This window comes from Apodemus sylvaticus, chromosome 5 (assembly GCF_947179515.1).
Source record: "Apodemus sylvaticus chromosome 5, mApoSyl1.1, whole genome shotgun sequence".
NCBI lineage: Eukaryota > Metazoa > Chordata > Mammalia > Rodentia > Muridae > Apodemus > Apodemus sylvaticus.
This window is the reverse complement of record NC_067476.1, coordinates 163,243,043-163,260,782: the sequence shown is the minus strand read 5'-3', so window position 1 is coordinate 163,260,782 and position 17,740 is coordinate 163,243,043. Positions and strand designations below refer to the sequence as shown.

Here is a 17,740-nt window from a genome sequence, read left to right as displayed (position 1 = left end):
CGTGGCCCGGGCGGGCGGGCGGGGCGCTGACGGTGAGTGTGCGCTTTTGAGCGGCGGCGGCCGGAGCTCGCGCGTCCGCAGTGATGAGCTACGACCGCGCCATCACCGTCTTCTCGCCCGACGGCCACCTCTTTCAAGTGGAGTACGCGCAGGAGGCAGTCAAAAAGGGCTCCACCGCGGTGAGCCGGCCGGGGGCCTGCACGGCGGGGTGCAAAAGGAAGCGGGGCACGCAGACCTAGGCGCGGGGGCCGCGCTCTCTGCTGGTGGCGGGTAGCCCAGGAGGTGACGGGAGCTGAATGGTGACGACGTAGAAAGGGCACCAGGCCACGGGGGCTGCGTCGTGCTCCTCGGAGAGTCGGGCAGTTTTGCCTGGCTTCCCCACTGCGGAGCATCTAGGCGAGCGCTTCCCCGGGGCTAGGCCGGGGCCATCTTGGTGCTGTGCGCGGGGCGCGGACGGCGGAGGCCGCAGGTGCTCGCGGGCGGCAGGAGGCTGTCTTGTAGCCGGCGCTGGCGGAGACTTGGGAATCTGCGAGCTAGGCCCAGGTGGGCGTTGTGAACAAAGGGCGGTTCGTTGGCCCTGCGATGGTGACAGGCTGCTTCCGGGTCCGCCTGCGCCACCGATGCTGCGTTCTGGTTCCGGTGGGCCCTTCTCACCGCGCCCCAGTTTTTGTTAAGACCTTAGCGCAATTTGGGAAGGGGCTGCCTCACACCTGTAAGCGTCATCAGTGAGGCAGTTTTAGTTTTGGTTTTGGTTTTGGTTTTTCCCGAGTCACCGGATCTTCCGGAACACACGTGGTTCCGAGTGTCGAAGCGCTTGCATTTCTCAGGTTATTTTATCTCCTTGAAACTAAAGCCCCAAAGCTTTTGGTGACCCAATCCAGCCAAGAACTCTGGAATGACCAGGCTTGGAAAGTGCAGGCCTATAAAATTCTGGCATTTAGAAGACTGAGGCTTGAAAATCCCACGAGCACAAAGCCAGCCTAGCCTTTTAAAACTAAAGACCCTCTATCTTTGTGATTGTGTATGTGTGCATTATTAATTTATTATTTTTAAAGTTATTTTTATGTGCATTTGGCATTTTGTGTGTGTGTGTCCCTGGAGCTGGAGTTGCCATATGGGTCTAGGAATTGAACCTGGGGACCTCTGGAAGAGCAACCTGTACTCCAAACCGGTGAGCCATCACTCCAATCCCAGGAGATATGGCTAATGAAAAACCGTCTTCCTGTGAGGCCTGTGGCTAAATCGGTGAAGTGCTTGCTCTGAGGCTCCCAGCACCCACTTTTGTCTTTAAAGGCAAAGGCAACCGCACCCAGGGCCATGCCTGGAATCCCAGTGCCGCAGAGGCAGGAGGATACACTGGGCTTGCTGATCAGTAAGTGTAGCAGAATCTGTGAGCTTCAGGTCAGTGTGAGATCCTGGCTCAAAAAAAATGGAGGGTTGGAGAGAAGATGCAGCAGTTGGAAGAGTGCAGATCTGCTCTTGAAGAGTACCGAGTTTAGTTTCCAGCACCCAGGTTCTAAGGATCAAAATTGTCTTACACCTTAGCTCTAAGGGCTTCAACTCCTCTGGTCTCCATGGGCAGTTACACTCAGGTGCACAGACACAGCATACTTAAAAGTAAAACTGCTTTTGAAGTTGGAGAAGGGATTGAGAAAGACCTCTGTATGGACCTCTGGTCTCCATGCACTCTGTAGGAATGTTCTGGAATCTGGGATGCCTGTCTCCAGTGCTCCCACCTGGCAGCTGCCTTCTGCACCCAGCTAGCCTCCCTGGATCTTGCGGGTCACGAGTCAACGCAGCAGGAACTTGTGAAATCCTCTGAGCCCTTAGTGAGCCTTGTGGAAGGTTCCTGGTGTCTGAAGTACTGGGCCCAGGAATCCTGTTCCACATCTGAGTAACCTGCCATGGAGTTGTGCCCTCTCCCCAGCCCCCTTTCGGGGATGGCTACATTTGTTTCTGTTCCTCTGGGTTGAAGGGTTAAGTTGTCAGTGAGGTTTCCTGGGTTTACTGTGGAATTTTGTTGTTTTAACAAAATCTCAATGGCTGGATTTTACCAATGAAGACTCAGGAACCAGATGCTGGGGTGAAAGCCTGTTGGCTCAGAGAGGCAGAGAGCACACCCAACCAACCTTCCTCAGCCAGTGTCCCACCAGAAATGCCTCCCCTCCTCTTGCTGACTCAAAAAACCTTCAAACTGAGTGTCCCTTCTTTCTGCTTCCTGTGTGTCTCTCTATCCATCCTCCTGACTTTCTCTTACTCTGTTTTTTTTTTTTTTTTTACTTTATCGTATGTTCACTTCCAGCCAACTGGTTGCTTGCCTGGCCTCTTGACCTATGATTGACTTTATTTAATCCTGTTTACAATATTCAAGCAGAAAGTCCTTGGACTAAAGGTGTGTGCTGAGACTGAGCCATACCACAACTAAAAAGATGTTTTGGGGTTTTTGTTTTTTTGTTTTTTTAGTAAATAACACCATCAACAGTGTTATCAAATATTCTACAATGTATGTTTTGTTTGATTTTGGTTTTGGGGCTAGGCAAGCACCATTCCACATCCTCCGCCCATTTCCTACCATCTAAACAGTGGCCACTTCCTTCTACTATAGCCATGAGCAGGGAGGAGTGTCTTAAACAGTGGGTAGTGCTTCACTGTGTAGCATGCTGGGTCCCGCCAGTACTCTGTGCAGAGTGAACAGGCAGGATTTTGGCCTGGGGTTTAGTCAGCTTGGGCTTCTACTCAGGGTCTCAGAACTATTCAGCTACGATACAGCTGTAACCACCTCAGTGCTTTGAGGGCGTGCAATTGGCACTCGGGTCCTGATAACTTGCCCTAGTCCACAGGAGCGGCTCTGGATCCTCGTTTGTAGTCCAGTTTGTCAAGCGGTAGGCCAGATACAGGTGGGCACGCTTTCCTGCAGGGCTCCTCACCAAGTCTTGTGCATGTGCCTAACCCTGCTCCTCTCTGCCGTGTCGGAAATTAACAGCCGCCCTCACGCAATTCTTAAAAGTGACTTACGTATATTTTCATTTCAAGGTTGGTGTTCGGGGAAGGGACATTGTTGTTCTTGGTGTGGAAAAAAAATCAGTGGCCAAGCTGCAAGATGAAAGAACAGTACGGAAAATCTGCGCCTTGGACGATAACGTCTGCATGGCCTTTGCAGGTATAAGTTGGACATAGGTAGCAAGCAGAGCATTGGTGGCTGGCTGGAGGGGATGGGCGGTTGTGACGTGTGCAAACTGGGTAAATGGAGCTCTATTCAAAGAAATGGGTGTGAGTCTCTGGGTTCCAGGCTAGCCTGGACTACAGAACAAGGCCAGCAGTTGTAGCTTGGAGTCTTTGCTAGGGATTCCTGGACCTGGCTGCACAGTCACTGACTTTCCAGACCAGGAGCACCTTTGGCTGGAGGGATGACAGGAGCTCCTTGCTGAGCCTAACTCTCGCCACAGAAATGGCAAGTGCCATCTTCAGCAGATCCAGCCCAAGAAGTCTCAATTCCCCTGAACAAAACTTAGTGCCAGTGTGGCTGGATTTGCAGTTGTTTGTATACTTGCTTCTCGGGACAGCTTGCAGAAGCTGGTGAGCTCTTAGATGTGTTGATCAAACACTGTACTTGTACTCAGTTGTAGCCATGAGCTGCCCTGACAGAAGCCTTTGTCTCAGGTCTCACCGCCGATGCAAGGATAGTCATCAACAGAGCCCGGGTAGAGTGCCAGAGCCACCGGCTGACAGTGGAGGACCCAGTGACTGTGGAGTACATCACCCGCTACATTGCAAGTCTGAAGCAGGTAGGTGCTCACTTAGGCACCTTCTGCCATCAGGGTGCTGTGTGACTTCATCTTGCCACTCTGTTACATCTTCTGGGTTGGAGTCATTCTCTGTTCTCTGGAGCTAGGGAGTACAAGTATTTGTCTTGCTACTCTGGTTGAGAGGGCCTGAACAGCACCCTCAACTCTGTAGGAATATGCTCATGAATGTTAGAGGTAGCTTATAGCTGGAACACGTCTGCCTGTGTTGAGGTGACTTCCAATAGTCTCAGCAGTTAAGGACATTAGCTTCTCTGAGGGCCTGGGTTTAATTCCCAGCACCCACAAAGTAGCTTACAAGCAGTCTCTTAACTCCATTTGCAGGAAATCTAGCACCTCCTGACACCAGACACAAACACGGTGCACATTCATGCAGGCAAAAACACATAAGTCTTTAAAGAAGGCACACAGTATAATACGTTTGCCAGTTCTGGGTGTGTCTAAGAGGAAAGGGATGTATTGAAGGCTGTTCTCCAGTTTCACTTACCACCTGAATTGTAGGTTGCTTGCAGGAGGCTTAGTTTCTTCTCACTAACCCCTTGTCTGTCTGGTGTGAACTTTGTGGTTGATGGTGCTCCCTTTTTTCCTTTCAGCGTTATACACAGAGCAATGGGCGCAGGCCGTTTGGTATCTCTGCCCTGATTGTGGGTTTTGACTTTGATGGCACCCCCAGACTCTATCAGACTGACCCGTCGGGCACATACCATGCTTGGAAGGTAAGTCCATCTCAAAACAGTGCAACTTTAGGCTATTGGAAGGTACTGAGCTTGGTTCTACATGCACTGCCTGTTTGTTCCATGATGTGTGTATGAAATCAAAACATTCTACATTCCTGTTTAGCATTGTATCAAAGGACAAAGGGATTATGAGAGAGAGGGGCCTAGATTGAAATCTCCATAAGTGGCTCATAAGTGGCTCTTTCATAAGTGGAACTTTCATTGTTGACAAGGATCAACACCAGGTGATAATAGCTTTTCAAAAAGGTGGGGGGGGGGGCAGGACCAAGGTCTGGAGAGCCACTTCTGGAGAGCCAGCTGCAGACCATGAAGGAGGCAGCTACTAGCCAGCCACTCAGATTGGCTCTACTAAGACATGCATGTGTTTTAGGCCAATGCCATAGGCCGAGGCGCCAAGTCAGTGCGTGAATTTCTGGAGAAGAACTACACAGATGATGCCATCGAAACAGATGATCTGACCATCAAACTCGTGATCAAGGCACTGTTAGAAGTGAGTGTACTCGTGAACTCCCCACCACCACCAACCCAACACACATACACACACAGCGGGCCAGCCTGCTGGGTGGCATTGTGTGGCTGGTGGGTTCTTTATTCAGCTTGGTCAGTTGGGGCTTGCCTGAGGACGGAACATGAGAAACAGTGCTGAGCTGTGGAGTTCCCTGCTCCTGTGACTGGGTCTTTCCAGAGGCTTGTGTTGTTAAATTGTGGTAAGTAGGTTAGGCCAGAGTGAGTAGAGCTGGAAATACAGGCCTTGAGTCCCAGTGGCCAGTACTGCCTATGAGTTGCTATACAGACTGATGGTTACATAGGCATCTTGCTTGAGTAGGCCTGACTCAGCAGCATTTGGGGCAAAAGCAGTAGGTGTTCCATCTCTAGTAGGTTTGGTCATGAGCCAAAATTCAGATCCATGTGAGGCCAGACGCACCTTGACTCTTTGCCTTCTTCAAGGTGGTCCAGTCAGGTGGCAAAAACATCGAACTTGCTGTCATGAGGCGGGATCAGCCCCTCAAGGTAAGCCTACTGGGTGGAAGGGTTCTTGTAGGGGAGGGCTCCTTACATATCCAGTTACAGGTGTGCGCTGGCATTGATTTTTGCTTTATGTCATCTTCTTAGCTTACAGGGCTGAAATGCCCTGGGGAAAAACCTCCCCAGGTCCTGGGATGTTTGCCTCTAAAGTTTACTTTCTCACCAGGCTATTTATTAGCTCCTGGCCCTTGTCTTAAGAACATTCCCCCTCCCATCTGACTCCCTCTCTGCTGCTTCAAGGCCATGCCTTGTTCCTAGCAGCACTCCACAGGGCTGGTTGAGTAGCCTTGCCACCCCTTGGTGCTCTGCTTGTACCTTGTGTAGAGAGACTAACCATGGGTATGCTTCTTGTGGGGCAGATTCTAAATCCTGAAGAAATTGAGAAGTATGTTGCTGAAATCGAGAAGGAGAAAGAAGAAAATGAAAAGAAGAAGCAAAAGAAAGCGTCTTGATGAAGAGGGCACTGGTCAGAGCAGCTTTGCGCCTCTGTCTGGGCAAGCAAGCCTCGGTGCTGTGGGCCTTGTGGCTATTTGTCCGAGTCCAATAAATTACTACATTTTTTAACTTTCTGTGATGAGAACCTGTTGTTTGGGTGCAGCTGTGGTTAAGATGGATCTTTGTGCCCAAATGAGTGCTTGCTTCACCCATTCTCAGGGCATGCATTGAGGGGTGTAGCAGGTCCTGGGTTCTCAATACAATTTATTTCCTTTGAGACTTTTGGTCAAGTCTCTACAGGTACAAATGAAGTAACGAAAGCCTGTGGAGCTTTAAGTGGTGTAACTGGGGCCTAGCCTGTGATGCTCAACACTTGATGGTGCTCTTCCAAGGGGCTTGTGTTTGGTTCACAGCATCACATCAGGTGAAGTAACTTGTCTCCAGTTGATAAGTATGATAGACGTATACTCAGTGATATGCATACACCTATACACAAACCTGGAGTGAGAACCTTCATCTCCCACACCTTCCCCAAACAGCTCAGTGCCCACTCCATTTTCCTGTTTGTCACATTTTCTACATTAACCATGAGGCTGACAGTACCTTCTCTTGGCTTCTAGACCAATATCTTCCTGCCATCTGCTTTAGCTTACAACTTCCCTTGCCCTGTCCCTTAGTTTACCAGTTTTATTTCCACCTAGCACATCTATTCTTATCCATGGTCCCAAGACGGTCATGAGGCTGGAGGAGCCTGCAGGAGACTATGCATCTGCTCTTGAGGACTGAGCCTATACTAGCCTGCATCCACACTAGACTGGTGATCATCCCAGCAAGACAGCCCAGTGAGAACCACCCTTGTCTACTTGTCTGTGGTGCCCTTTAAGTACTTCTGAATCAGCATGTGCTTTCAATAGGCATGACACTGGAAGCAGCACTTGAAGAGTCCAATGTTTATTTCGTTTGCATTACCCCAACAGTAGCCCCAATGCTATGTTCTACTCTCAGCTATGAAGTCCTACAAAAATAAAGCCAAGCTTTTACAACGTGACTTCATTAATACAGAACTAAAGCTTTGTAGCTATTTTGAAGGGGTTTTGGTTATCAAGGTGCTTATTTTCAACAAAATGCCCTGTCAGAGGATGCATGCTTATACAGAAGATCTGACAAGTTTACTCATGCAACAAATTTATGTCCCCACCCTCCCTTCACCACCTTTAAAATAAACATAACTATTTACAACTGAGGAAATAAGGCCAGTGACCTTGGGGGGGAAAAAAAAAAGACTGGCTCATTTCAAAGTGAATGAGAACACTTAAGTGCAGCCAGAAGCTGACAAGGACGGGAAGGTCAGGCACACCACAGGAGCTTGCCTTCAGTTTCAGCACTAGGCCTCAGTGCCCGTGGAAGGAAGGCTCTACATGACACTCAGGCCCTTCCCACTACTTCACTCATCCCATTAGCCCCCAGCATTGAACATCACTGGTTCATTACACAACATGATCCATGAAACGCCCGCCCCCCCTCCCCTGTCCTGGCCCTCCCACCCCATATGATGGGTTCACCCTGTGCTGGCCCTGCCTGACTCCTGAGACTTCCTGCTTTTAGCAGTTGGGGTACCAGGCCAGCAGCACCAGGGGCCAGATGGGTTGCAGAGAGACATTTGGACACCACACGTGCCAAATAAAATTTGGTTCCATTTTAAGAGTCAAAGCTGTCATTTAAAAAAAAAGTTACAAAGTGAGGATTGAGCCTTTACCTATAGAAACCTTTTTTGCAAAATTCCAAAACCTTACTATTAGGCTGTGTGCAACCAAGAAGGAAATGTAGGTCAAGACACCTTCCTACAAATACTTCCCAAAAACCAAGTGGTTCTAACTCTCAGGCCAGACCATGTCCAAGTTAGGTTAAGCCCATAACTAAGTAGCAGTACGAGGGTTTCCAGAATGGAAACAAGGTCCGCTTCTCCTGCTGACTGCAGCGTTTCCTTCTGTCCTTATCTTCAGGGCAGCACCTCTGCCTCTTCAGGACCCTGTGAGGACAGTAAGGGAGTGTGTCCAACAGGTACCTATTATGCAGCTGTCTAGTACCTCACCCCGTGGTGACCAGAGGGCAACAGATGTGGCACTGCACAGGGATGGTCCAGCCAGATTATTCCACAATAATGAGCTAAACAACAAGTCCTGACTCAGTGGCCACAGGACTTTCATTCTCGCTTATAGACCACACTGCACAAACCCTCAGCTCACCAATGGTTGAGCCCTGGCCCTCCTGTTCAGACAAAGCAGGAGCCTGGTTACTGTGCTCCCTGCTCCTAGGATCGCCTGTGGTATTCTAAGGGTCACGACCCATGACCCATGCTATGGTACAGTTTCTGTGAGCACACAGGCCTAAGCAGCATCTAGGGACACTCACCCCACCACCCCTCCCCAAGGATCTAGAAAGTTCCCCACTCACTTGTACTGCACCCTTATACCCGGCCAGTCCCAGCGCGGTGCGAAGTGGGGTTGCGCCGTGTTGTCCCATTTCCTCTGCCTCCTCGGAATCCACCACGTGAACTGCGGCCACGAAGGAACCTCCCCGACACTCCAAAAGTCTCTGTGTTCAGCTTCCTCTCTTCAGCCCATGTTGTCCGTCTAGAACTAAACCAAGAGATAAAATGTGATCTGACTGTAGTGGGCAAAAACTAAAGTTTCTGAAGTAGGTTTTGTCCTTTGATAGTTCAGAGAAGGAAGGAGGGCCTCTGCCACAGTTGTTAGGGGCATGGTCACTGCCTGGGAGCTTCCTGCAGCCAAGAGGCCACAACTCTGAGTCTCTATCTGAACCATCTAGCTCTCATACCAGCCCTGCTTCAACTACCGTCACCAAGAGACTGTACAAATCAGCAAGTTGTCCTGATTGGGTGGGCCCTCAACTTAGCATATAGCCAAGCCATCACTCTGCAGGCTATTCTGATGCACAGACACAAACATGTCTTGGCTTCACCTACAAAGTCCCTTCTCTCTTCCTCCATTTCCTACAGCTGCTGCTGAGCGCTGGCCACACCTCTTATACATGATAACGATACAGCTAGGACTAAGTCCTTTTCTCTTGTATTGTTCTTGCTTTGGTTGCTCCCCTGGCAAAGTGTGTGCATGATTCAGGCTACCTAGCTCATTTCCTGCTCTTCAATGGCTGGCAGGATGCCTAGTACTCAACCAACAGGACTCCTGCGTCTAAGTCTGTACACCATGCCTTCTGTGAAGATTCCCATACAGCCAACACACATTACAATGGCGGACTTCCAACACATGTGAGGACAAGATGCTCAACCAATGGCTAAGCAGCAAGGTCCTTGAGGACGTCCCAGGCTGCTGGGCAGGTCAGCTGCAGAGAATAGCATGAATGTAACTCTTGGAGGAAAAGCACAGAGTGCAAAGACCTGCCCTCAGCAAGTCCTGACCAGCTCAGAGACAGCCAGAAGTTTCTGGTAGCATATCCTAGCAGGCAGAGGTGGGCTCAGCTGGGTCTCTTGTGCTTGTCATGTAGAATGTAAGATCTCAGAACACCCACTCCGAATATAAGCTCCAAGCATGACTTAGTGCTACATTTCAGTCACGTGCTTCTAGGACTAAGAAAACAGCCACCTTTTTTTTTTTCCCACAGTACACCTAGGCCCTGACCTTGTTTTGAGTTCAGAAGAGATGTTGTCAAAGAAGGACTTGGATTTGTCATAGTAACAGTTGGGCCCCAGAAGATCCTCCTCAGCAGCAGTCTCTTCACTCTGGGTCATGACGGCTGGATCCTTCTCTTCCCCCTTTTCAGCTTTGTCATCTGAAAAGACAAGCAGAGCGCAAAGGTCCAGAAACAAACAGACCCCAGTGGTCTCCTCCTGCTGGGTCCACTCTGCAGCCATCCTCAGGCTAAGAACTGACCGGAATGTTTCATACCAAAGAGAGCCTTTCCTTTTACTACAGGTCACAAGTTTCACAAACCCACCCAACACATCTAATTTATTTCTCAGTTTATTCCAATTTTTACATTGGTCAGGACCCCAACTCACTCCTGAGTGACCCCATTCCTGTTTTAGCATGCTTTAAGGATTCTCTGGGGGGAGAACTTTCATGTGAGTCAGACCTTTAAAGTTCAGTTTCTTCTTGAACTCTTTATCAAGCTCCTCTCGGTTGAACTGGGCATTTGCACTCTCAAAATCAAAGTCACCTTCAAACTTGATTGTGTTTTCCTTAACATTAGTTGGACGGTTTTGCCCTCTGGAACGATTTCTTGTTCTCCGATTGCCTATGTGGAGAAAAAACAGCATGGCTGAAGTCACCAACTTATTTCTAGCTTGAATTCAAAAGCAGCTCACACACACTAAAGGAAGGCACAGCTCACTGCAGCACCACCTTAGTCCCAAGTCCCCAGCACACGCAAGCAAAGCGCAGCCTGCTGCTCGTGGCTATGGACTCCGTGGCCATGGCGTTACCTGACCGCCTCCGTGGAGGTCTTCTGTTCTCATCATTCACCTGCCCTTGAGTGTGTACAGGTGCCGGCTGGACTACATCTAAGGTGCAAAGGGAGAAGTGAGGGAAGCTCCTGCAGAAGCCAGAACCCAGCCACCAAAGCAGACCACCACCGCCACCGCTGCCACCACATGCAGCCCATGGGAAGGACTGAGGCTGCCCACAGGCCTGCCTGCAAAAGCATATGATTTGGGCTAGGATAAGACTTTAAAACACAGTGAAACCTCATTGGGAACACAGAGCAAACTATAGGGGAATCAGTGTTCAAGTACCGCTGGCAGGCTTGCTGCTTGGCTGAGCCTGGCGACCATTGAGCTGTGTCGCCGAGGTGACCTTGCTGGGCAACAGTTTCTTAGCATTCAAGTTATCAACAGAACTCGTCTGGACAGCCTGCTCCACCATGGGGCTCTTGCCGACTGGGGTAGATGGGAACCCAGCTCCTGAGGTGAAGAGAGAAGGAAAGTTTAGAAACAGCTGAGCAGAGAAAGCTTACTACACTTCAGTCAGTTTTCCTCTGGCTGGCACCTTGGGGACAGGTCAAAGGTGACATACTATCTAGAAAAAGTCTGAGCTTAGGGTTTACTCTCCCAGGCTGGCCCATTCCCTCTGAAGCTGGTCCAAGGTGACAAAAGAAACCAAGTCACAGGGTTGGCACCAAAGCCCATTCTCTAAGAGCACCAATCCTAGAACTCCAAGTTAAGGAACTACAAGGAGAGCAAAGTCACTGTGCTACCAACGGGAACTCCCTCAGGTTTACCAGTGGGTTTTCTAGGCAAGCTCTGACCAACCCTGAAGGTATGTGTCAACAGCCCTGAAACAAACTCAGAATTCAAGAAATGTTGAAGAACAACCACCCAGCCTGGGATCTTCTAGAAAGTATAGTCGTCAGACTCTGAAGTTCTCGAACAGCTTTATGAAAACCAGAATGAGGTGAGGAGGACAGCCTACAATGAAGAGTTAACAACCCAGTTTCTCAAAGAGTAAGCAAGGACAGGTGCCAGGTGGCCACTGTGGGAGATCACACCCCACAAAACAGAATCCTCTGACACTGGCGAAATACAAAGTGCTTCCGGTACTCTCTGCTGCCCCTTGACCTGTCCCAGGTCCTATAACCCACGGGAACGTTACATTCTTCAGGGCTGTGTGGAACTGGACTGAGACCTGAAGCAGAAGTTTTGATCATGGCAAAACAAAATGACAAACACTGGTGTAGAGAAACTCCAGGGGCAGGGTTGGAGGAAACTTGCAAGGCAGGGATCCACAAGGTCCTCCTGACAGAAACTAAGCTGGACCAGTTTCTCAGGCCTGTCATCTCAGCAAGAATGACCCCAAGAAACAAACAGGAAAATGTCTGAAAGAAGTTTGTTCATGTGTGGTTTTTAAAAATACTTATCCATACAGACATTCACAGCCAACCATTGGACTAAGGTCAGGAACCCTATGGAAGAAGCATAGAGGGGAAGGACTGAAGGAACTGAAGTCCCCTTCATAGAAAGAACACAAGTATCAACTAACCTGGAGCCTGGGAGCTCCCAGAGAACATGAGGAAGGCTGGTGGTGTACCATCAAAGAGCATACCAGGGCTAGGGTGGGCCTACCTCCACCCCCACCCTATGTGTAGAAGACTGCCTTGTCTGGCCTCAGTGGGAGAGGATACGCCTATCTGTAGAAACTTGATGTCCCAGGGAAGGAGGATGCTAGAGGGGGGTGGTGAGGTGGAGGAGCACCCTCTCAGAGGCAAAGGGGAGGGGGAATAGGGTGAAGAACTCTGGAGAGGGGACCAGAAAGGGGGAAAACATTTGGAATAGAAATAAAATAATCTCTCTCTCTCACATCTCTGTGTGCGTATGTATGTTTGTATGTGTGTGTATATATATATGTATATGTATACATATATATACACACACACATATATATGGATGGGGGGGTTGGGCCTAAGCATATGAGTGTGGGTATATGTGTATGTTGTATCTGTGAACCACATGCATGCCCAGCATCCTCAGAGGCCAGAAGAGGACAGGGACCTTAGGACTGGAGTTACAGAGCACTGAGATGACCATGTGAGTGCTGGGAATGAAACCTAAGCCATCTGAAAAAGCGTCCAGTGCTCTTAACCACTCAGCCATCTCTCCAACCCTTTGTGTGCTTTTTAAGCAATTTTGCCATATGGGTAGATTTATGTGACCAGTCCTAAGAACAATGGAGGAAGCTCCAGTCACAGCTCTTAATTAGAAAGGATACTGTAGGTCCTAATTCAGATACAAGAGCCCACATATGCAGACTGATAGCATGCTAATGCCCCAACCCCTGGGGGCCTTCTGAACTGAGGTGAGTAATGATGAAGGCTCGAGCTGACAACTAGCACGGCACCACATATAAAACAGATCTGAGCACGAGAACACAGGAAGGTGAAGACGCCCTTAAGCGCTACTGTCTCAGCAGAGACAGGTGAGTGCATAGCAGCACTAACTAGCTGGTTCTCAAGATGGCACTGTTCATGCAGCCAGACACATGGGGCTGCCATGCAAGCTCCCTGCTTGGTATGTCCTGAAGAGAACTACCTGTCTCATCTGACTTGATGGGAAATTTTCCACAGCAGCAATTCAAAACATGTTTAAGACCTAGAAAACCCCAACAAATACCTTTATGTCTTCCGGTGCAATGGCCATAAACAGGTCAAACCCTAAACCCAGGCAGAGTGAATTAAGTGCTTTGCGGACTCTGACCAAACACAAGCAGTACCCTGGTCCCTGGGCCTAACGATGCTCTGTCCCAGCCCCTGCCATCCTGGCTGTTCTGTTCACCCCTGGCTCTCTCTCACGGTCTACAAGACAGCATGCACTTAGTTCTCCAAACTGCTGTTACCCTTGCAAGTGAGCTGAGGTGGCTCTGAGGACATGTCAAGCTCTGAAACAGGCTGTGGAGATGGAGAAGAACTAGGGCTGGAAGCAGCGGCTGAGGCTGGAGGGCTTACCAACTTCTCTGAAGAAGAGAGAGAGAAGAGCAAAGAGAAAGCACACAAATAAGTCAGGACATACTTGTCTTATCCTAGCAAGCCTGGAAAGAGCCAAGCGACCTCTCAAGTGATGTATTTAGAGCCAGGCTGAGAAGTCACCTGCCACATCAGAACAGCAACCACAACAGGTGGCCCATAGCATTGGTCTGGAGCTTAATTAACACTGCCTACCCTATGCTGGAGTCTGAGAAAGGGTGGACGGACAAGATGCAAACTCTGTTCTCAGGGATGGGGAAGTACGTATGTATACATATATGCACATGTGCACATTCATGTGGAGGCCATAGGTGTTACTTCCTGAGGTGTCATTCACCTTTTTAAAGACAGGATCTCTCACTTTGCCTGGAACTCACTGATTAGGCTCAATTTGTGGGCTAGCCAGTCTCAGGGGTCTGCCTATCTCTGCCACCCGGGCACTGACATAGTGCCCAAGTCTCTGTGTTTTGAACACAGTTTCAAAGTCAAAGACAGGGCTGATCTCTGGTAGAGTAAGCCCTGTCAGTAGAACCATGTTTGAGCTGGGCTCTTGCAACACACCAATCTAGGCTTCAACAGGGTATTAATAGGCTCGCAGACAGACCTCATCTGTAAAACTACAGCTGCACCACAACTTCTCATCTCAGGTGCATTCTGATTTATGTCATCTGGTGCAAACTCAACAATGCTGCCTCAGTCTCAGGAAACAGCTAGTCAACACTAATGCACTGAAGCTGTGCTGGGTAACTTATCAGGAGTGGTTAGGATACAAGAGTCCAGCAACTGCAGGCTGGCTCTCAGGGTGCATGACTCCACTGCAAGGTGATCACGGTAAGAGTAGTCGCGCACACAAAATGGTCACTCACCTAGACCTAAGGAAGCGGCATACTGCTGGCTGAGCAGGGAGCTGGCTGCCAGCTGGCCATACGGTGGCATCCCTCTGAAGGGGCTGTAAGGCACATGCGGCTGGAAGGGCGAGGCGGAGGCAGAGCCCAGGGAGGACTGAACAATGAGACACACATGTAAGAGTGCTGAAACATCCTGTTACCCTCAAGTCTCCATATACATGCAGCACTTTCTCAGGCAGGACAAGTGTGCCAGGTTTGTCAGCCTGCACTCCTGGTATGGTAGGTAGTCCTGGGCAGTTTCCATTGTTGCCAAACATAACTTTCCCCCAAACATTTCACTACAGCTGCACGAACTTCTTCACAGAATTAAAACTCTCACAGGTCCCTCTGCCAATAGTAATCTGACCTTTTTACATGAGGAAATGCCACTTTTAGCTGGAGAAAGGCTCCCTTAAAGAGGGACAGCTGTGAGGCCAGGAACTATTTACACATCTCTAATGTGTCCTTCATTTCTCTGCCCGCCAACCTGCCTCCAGGCTCATGAGTGCTCATGAGAACTGCCTGTCCCCATAACCCTCTTCCTCTAGTCTGGCTGTTAACTTTTCCCGTTCTGAGACCATGAATACCTATCCACCAAACTCTTCAGAAATCTGACTTGGGTTCTCCCAAGTGTCAACCCTGCACCCTGCTTGCTCCTCCTACCTTTCTAAATATAGCTTCATCTCAGAACCTGGGGCAGTCTGAACTGGAGAAGCCAACAAGGGTCTAAACTTACAGAAGATAATAATCTAGCTGCCCTACCCCTTATAATCCTGAGGTATAACCTACCAGGCAGTCAGGCTTAGCTTAAGACTTTCAAATTTAGTGTCATACAATAATGCAATCCAACAGAAAACTATTAGAGAACCCCATAACCCCCAAAACACCCGATACACCACTTATATATACTCTGACTCAAAGCTGGACTGATACGCTCAAGGCACACCAGGACCAGGCAAGACCACCAGCAGCAACAACTGTACATCACTCACAGCAAGCTACAGGCCTCTTTCCCTAGTGACCTTCCATGCCAAGCATATTACCCTATAAAGTGTACGCGCTGCATGAATTAACCCTTTAGGAACAGAAACCGTCTAGATGAAAACCAGGCCAGCGTTCATTAGAGGGCAATTCCTCAAATTGAATGCTCTAGACAAATAGGTGACACAAACTTTCAGGTGGAAACCAGTCTCTTGTAAAGGCACACCCACAGAGGTGCAACACACTTACCTGAACAATAGCAGGATCCTGAGGGAGTGTATGCTGAGCTTTTGGGGGTTCGCACACAGTAATATCTTTGATATCACTTCCCCGAAAAATGATGTACTCATAAATTTCCTCTCTTGGGGGAGCAGGCCTGTCGGTGGGACGGTCTTCAGTACCAAAGGACCTCACTTAGGGGTTGAGAAAAAGATAGTTAAGTTGTTGTCCTGTGCCAAATCCATTTGCTCCAGCTTCTGACACAGCACTCTCTTTACAATAACAGCTACTTAATCTCTCAGTTGCCACTGACAATGCCTATAAAGCACCACGTGGCAAAGATCACAAGGAACAGTAGGTTCAGGACACAAGAATTTCCGCAAAATCCCAAGCCTCACAAAGCTCCCCGGATAATCCGCAAAAAGGCACGGATGGGCTTGCAGACAAGGTTGTCATTGCAGAGCCTCTTTTCTCACATCCGACTTTGCAGATGGAACCCTGGGACCTCATCACAAGCTGCAGCTGAGGAGATTTTGTGAGGCAAGCATGAAAAGTCTCCCTAGCCCTGGTACAAAGAACAGGCTCATGGTGCTGCAGAAACAAAGGGAACAAGTACCCAAACTCAGACCCCCAACATTAGTTTCTATGTCCATAAGGAAATCCTGGACCCAAAGGATCCTCTATAGGATGGATCTAGGAAGCCTAGCACACCTCTCTTTAGCAAGACTCCTGGGCTGAGCTGAATCTGGCGGCAGGCTTTAAGCAGCAACTTCCTATTGTGGACAGGGGCCTGTTTCTCCAGCGGGATCTCACGTCAAGTGCAGCATGAAGAGTTCAAGTGAACAAAAAGCTCGAACACTGAGCTCTTCCCTGCAGCACCGCAGTCTGGGTTCGGGCGCCACACTTCAAACAGAAGGTATGGCTAGGGTTTAGAACGGCCCAGGACTGCAGCATGCTGGCTTCAGACTGGCCTCGACCCTTCCATGCGCACCCTCGAGGGTCTAACACACCCCTCCTGCTGCGCTCACGCTTCTGGAGAGCCGAAGGAGACAAGCGCCCCATTTAACGCGGAGAAAGAAGACAAAGAAGCTCTCGGCCCTCACGCTGCCGCGACTAGCGCACTGACTCTGGACCTCTCTCATCAAACCAACCCCTCAATTGGACAGGGTCGGGAGAGTTCAGAGCAGGACAGCCTCAGCTCAACCGACGCCCTAGCTCGGCGGGAGGCTGCACCAGGACTCGACGGGCGGTGGCTACCAAGGGGTTCCAAGGAGAGCGCGCAGGACCCGGCCCCCCCACCCCCGCCTCGGCACGAGTCTCGCCCCGCGGGGGCGTCTCGCAGGTGGGGAGGTCCACGGCTTCAAAGCCACCCCACCCCCCGACACCGGCAGGACCCTGGTCCGCTCCTCCCACAGTCCCCACCGAAGCGGGGAACACCATTGTGCTGGCAGGCGCGGGGCGGCGAGCTGTTGGGGCGGCAGTTGGGCGCGCGGCGGGCGGCGGGCCGCTACCTTTGGCGAGCGCCACGGTGGAATTGTCGGTGTCGATGGTGTAGAGGATGCCCTCATAGCGGATCTGCGCCTTGGAGATGAGGCTGATCTTGCTGCCCAGATACGGGGTGCCGGACGAGCCGCTCATGGCGGCGGCCGGGGCGCGCAGGGCGCGGGGGACCAGCGCCGGGCCCCGCCCGCTCCGCCGCCGCGCGTTAGCCTGGCCGCCCACTCCTGCGCAGCTCCGCGCCGCCGCCTCCGAGGCGCCTCCTGCCGCGCCTAGGGGCCTGCGGGCCACGAGCGAGCGGGAGAGGGAACGGAGCGAGGCGCTTAACCTAAGTCTGAGGGGAGCGGGGGAGGAGCGCCGCCGCAACCACATCCGGGGCCTCCCGCCACCACGCGCCGCCCCCGCACGCTCGTAGCCCATTGGCTCCTCGCTGCCGGCTCCCTTTAAATATGGCCGCGCCGCCGGCGGTGGGCGGGCCCGCGCCTGCGCAGTTCGGAGCTGCCGGCCAGGGAGCTGCCTCTCCTGGGTCTTCCCCAGCCGGTTCCCGGCGGGCTCCGCGCATGGCTTAGGGGCGTGAGACTGTGCGGGCGGGGCGGAGCGCGCGTGCGCCAGGCAGGCGGGAGGCCAATGTTTGCAAACTTGGGGGCGGGGCTGGGGCTGGACC

The 17,740-nt window shown here is 50.8% G+C and overlaps 2 protein-coding genes across 5 annotated transcripts; one reads left to right on the top strand and one right to left on the bottom strand.

Annotated features, from left to right (window-relative positions):
• The first annotated feature begins 5 nt into the window (after positions 1–5).
• Psma7 (proteasome 20S subunit alpha 7) lies at positions 6–6,135 on the top strand. Its single transcript, XM_052184505.1, has 7 exons — positions 6–179; positions 3,034–3,160; positions 3,661–3,785; positions 4,397–4,519; positions 4,911–5,030; positions 5,489–5,551; positions 5,926–6,135. Exons 1-7 carry the CDS (start codon positions 84–86, stop codon positions 6,016–6,018), a joined length of 747 nt encoding a protein of 248 aa, XP_052040465.1. The 5' UTR covers positions 6–83; the 3' UTR covers positions 6,019–6,135.
• An 801-nt stretch (positions 6,136–6,936) lies between these two features.
• Positions 6,937–17,446, bottom strand: Lsm14b (LSM family member 14B). 4 transcript variants are annotated; one of them, XM_052184499.1, is made up of 10 exons: positions 17,091–17,444; positions 15,610–15,773; positions 14,359–14,494; positions 13,366–13,482; positions 10,773–10,940; positions 10,464–10,541; positions 10,115–10,276; positions 9,661–9,811; positions 8,456–8,640; positions 6,937–8,030 (listed from the first exon to the last, which is right to left on the bottom strand). In XM_052184499.1, exons 1-9 carry the CDS (start codon positions 17,215–17,217, stop codon positions 8,469–8,471), a joined length of 1,275 nt encoding a protein of 424 aa, XP_052040459.1. In that variant the 5' UTR covers positions 17,218–17,444; the 3' UTR covers positions 6,937–8,030; positions 8,456–8,468. The 4 variants fall into 4 exon arrangements, with proteins under 4 accessions (XP_052040459.1, XP_052040460.1, XP_052040461.1 ...); XM_052184500.1 differs by lacking the exon at positions 10,464–10,541 and having other exon boundaries at positions 17,091–17,446; XM_052184501.1 differs by lacking the exon at positions 13,366–13,482 and having other exon boundaries at positions 17,091–17,441.
• Between the last annotated feature and the right edge of the window lie 294 nt (positions 17,447–17,740).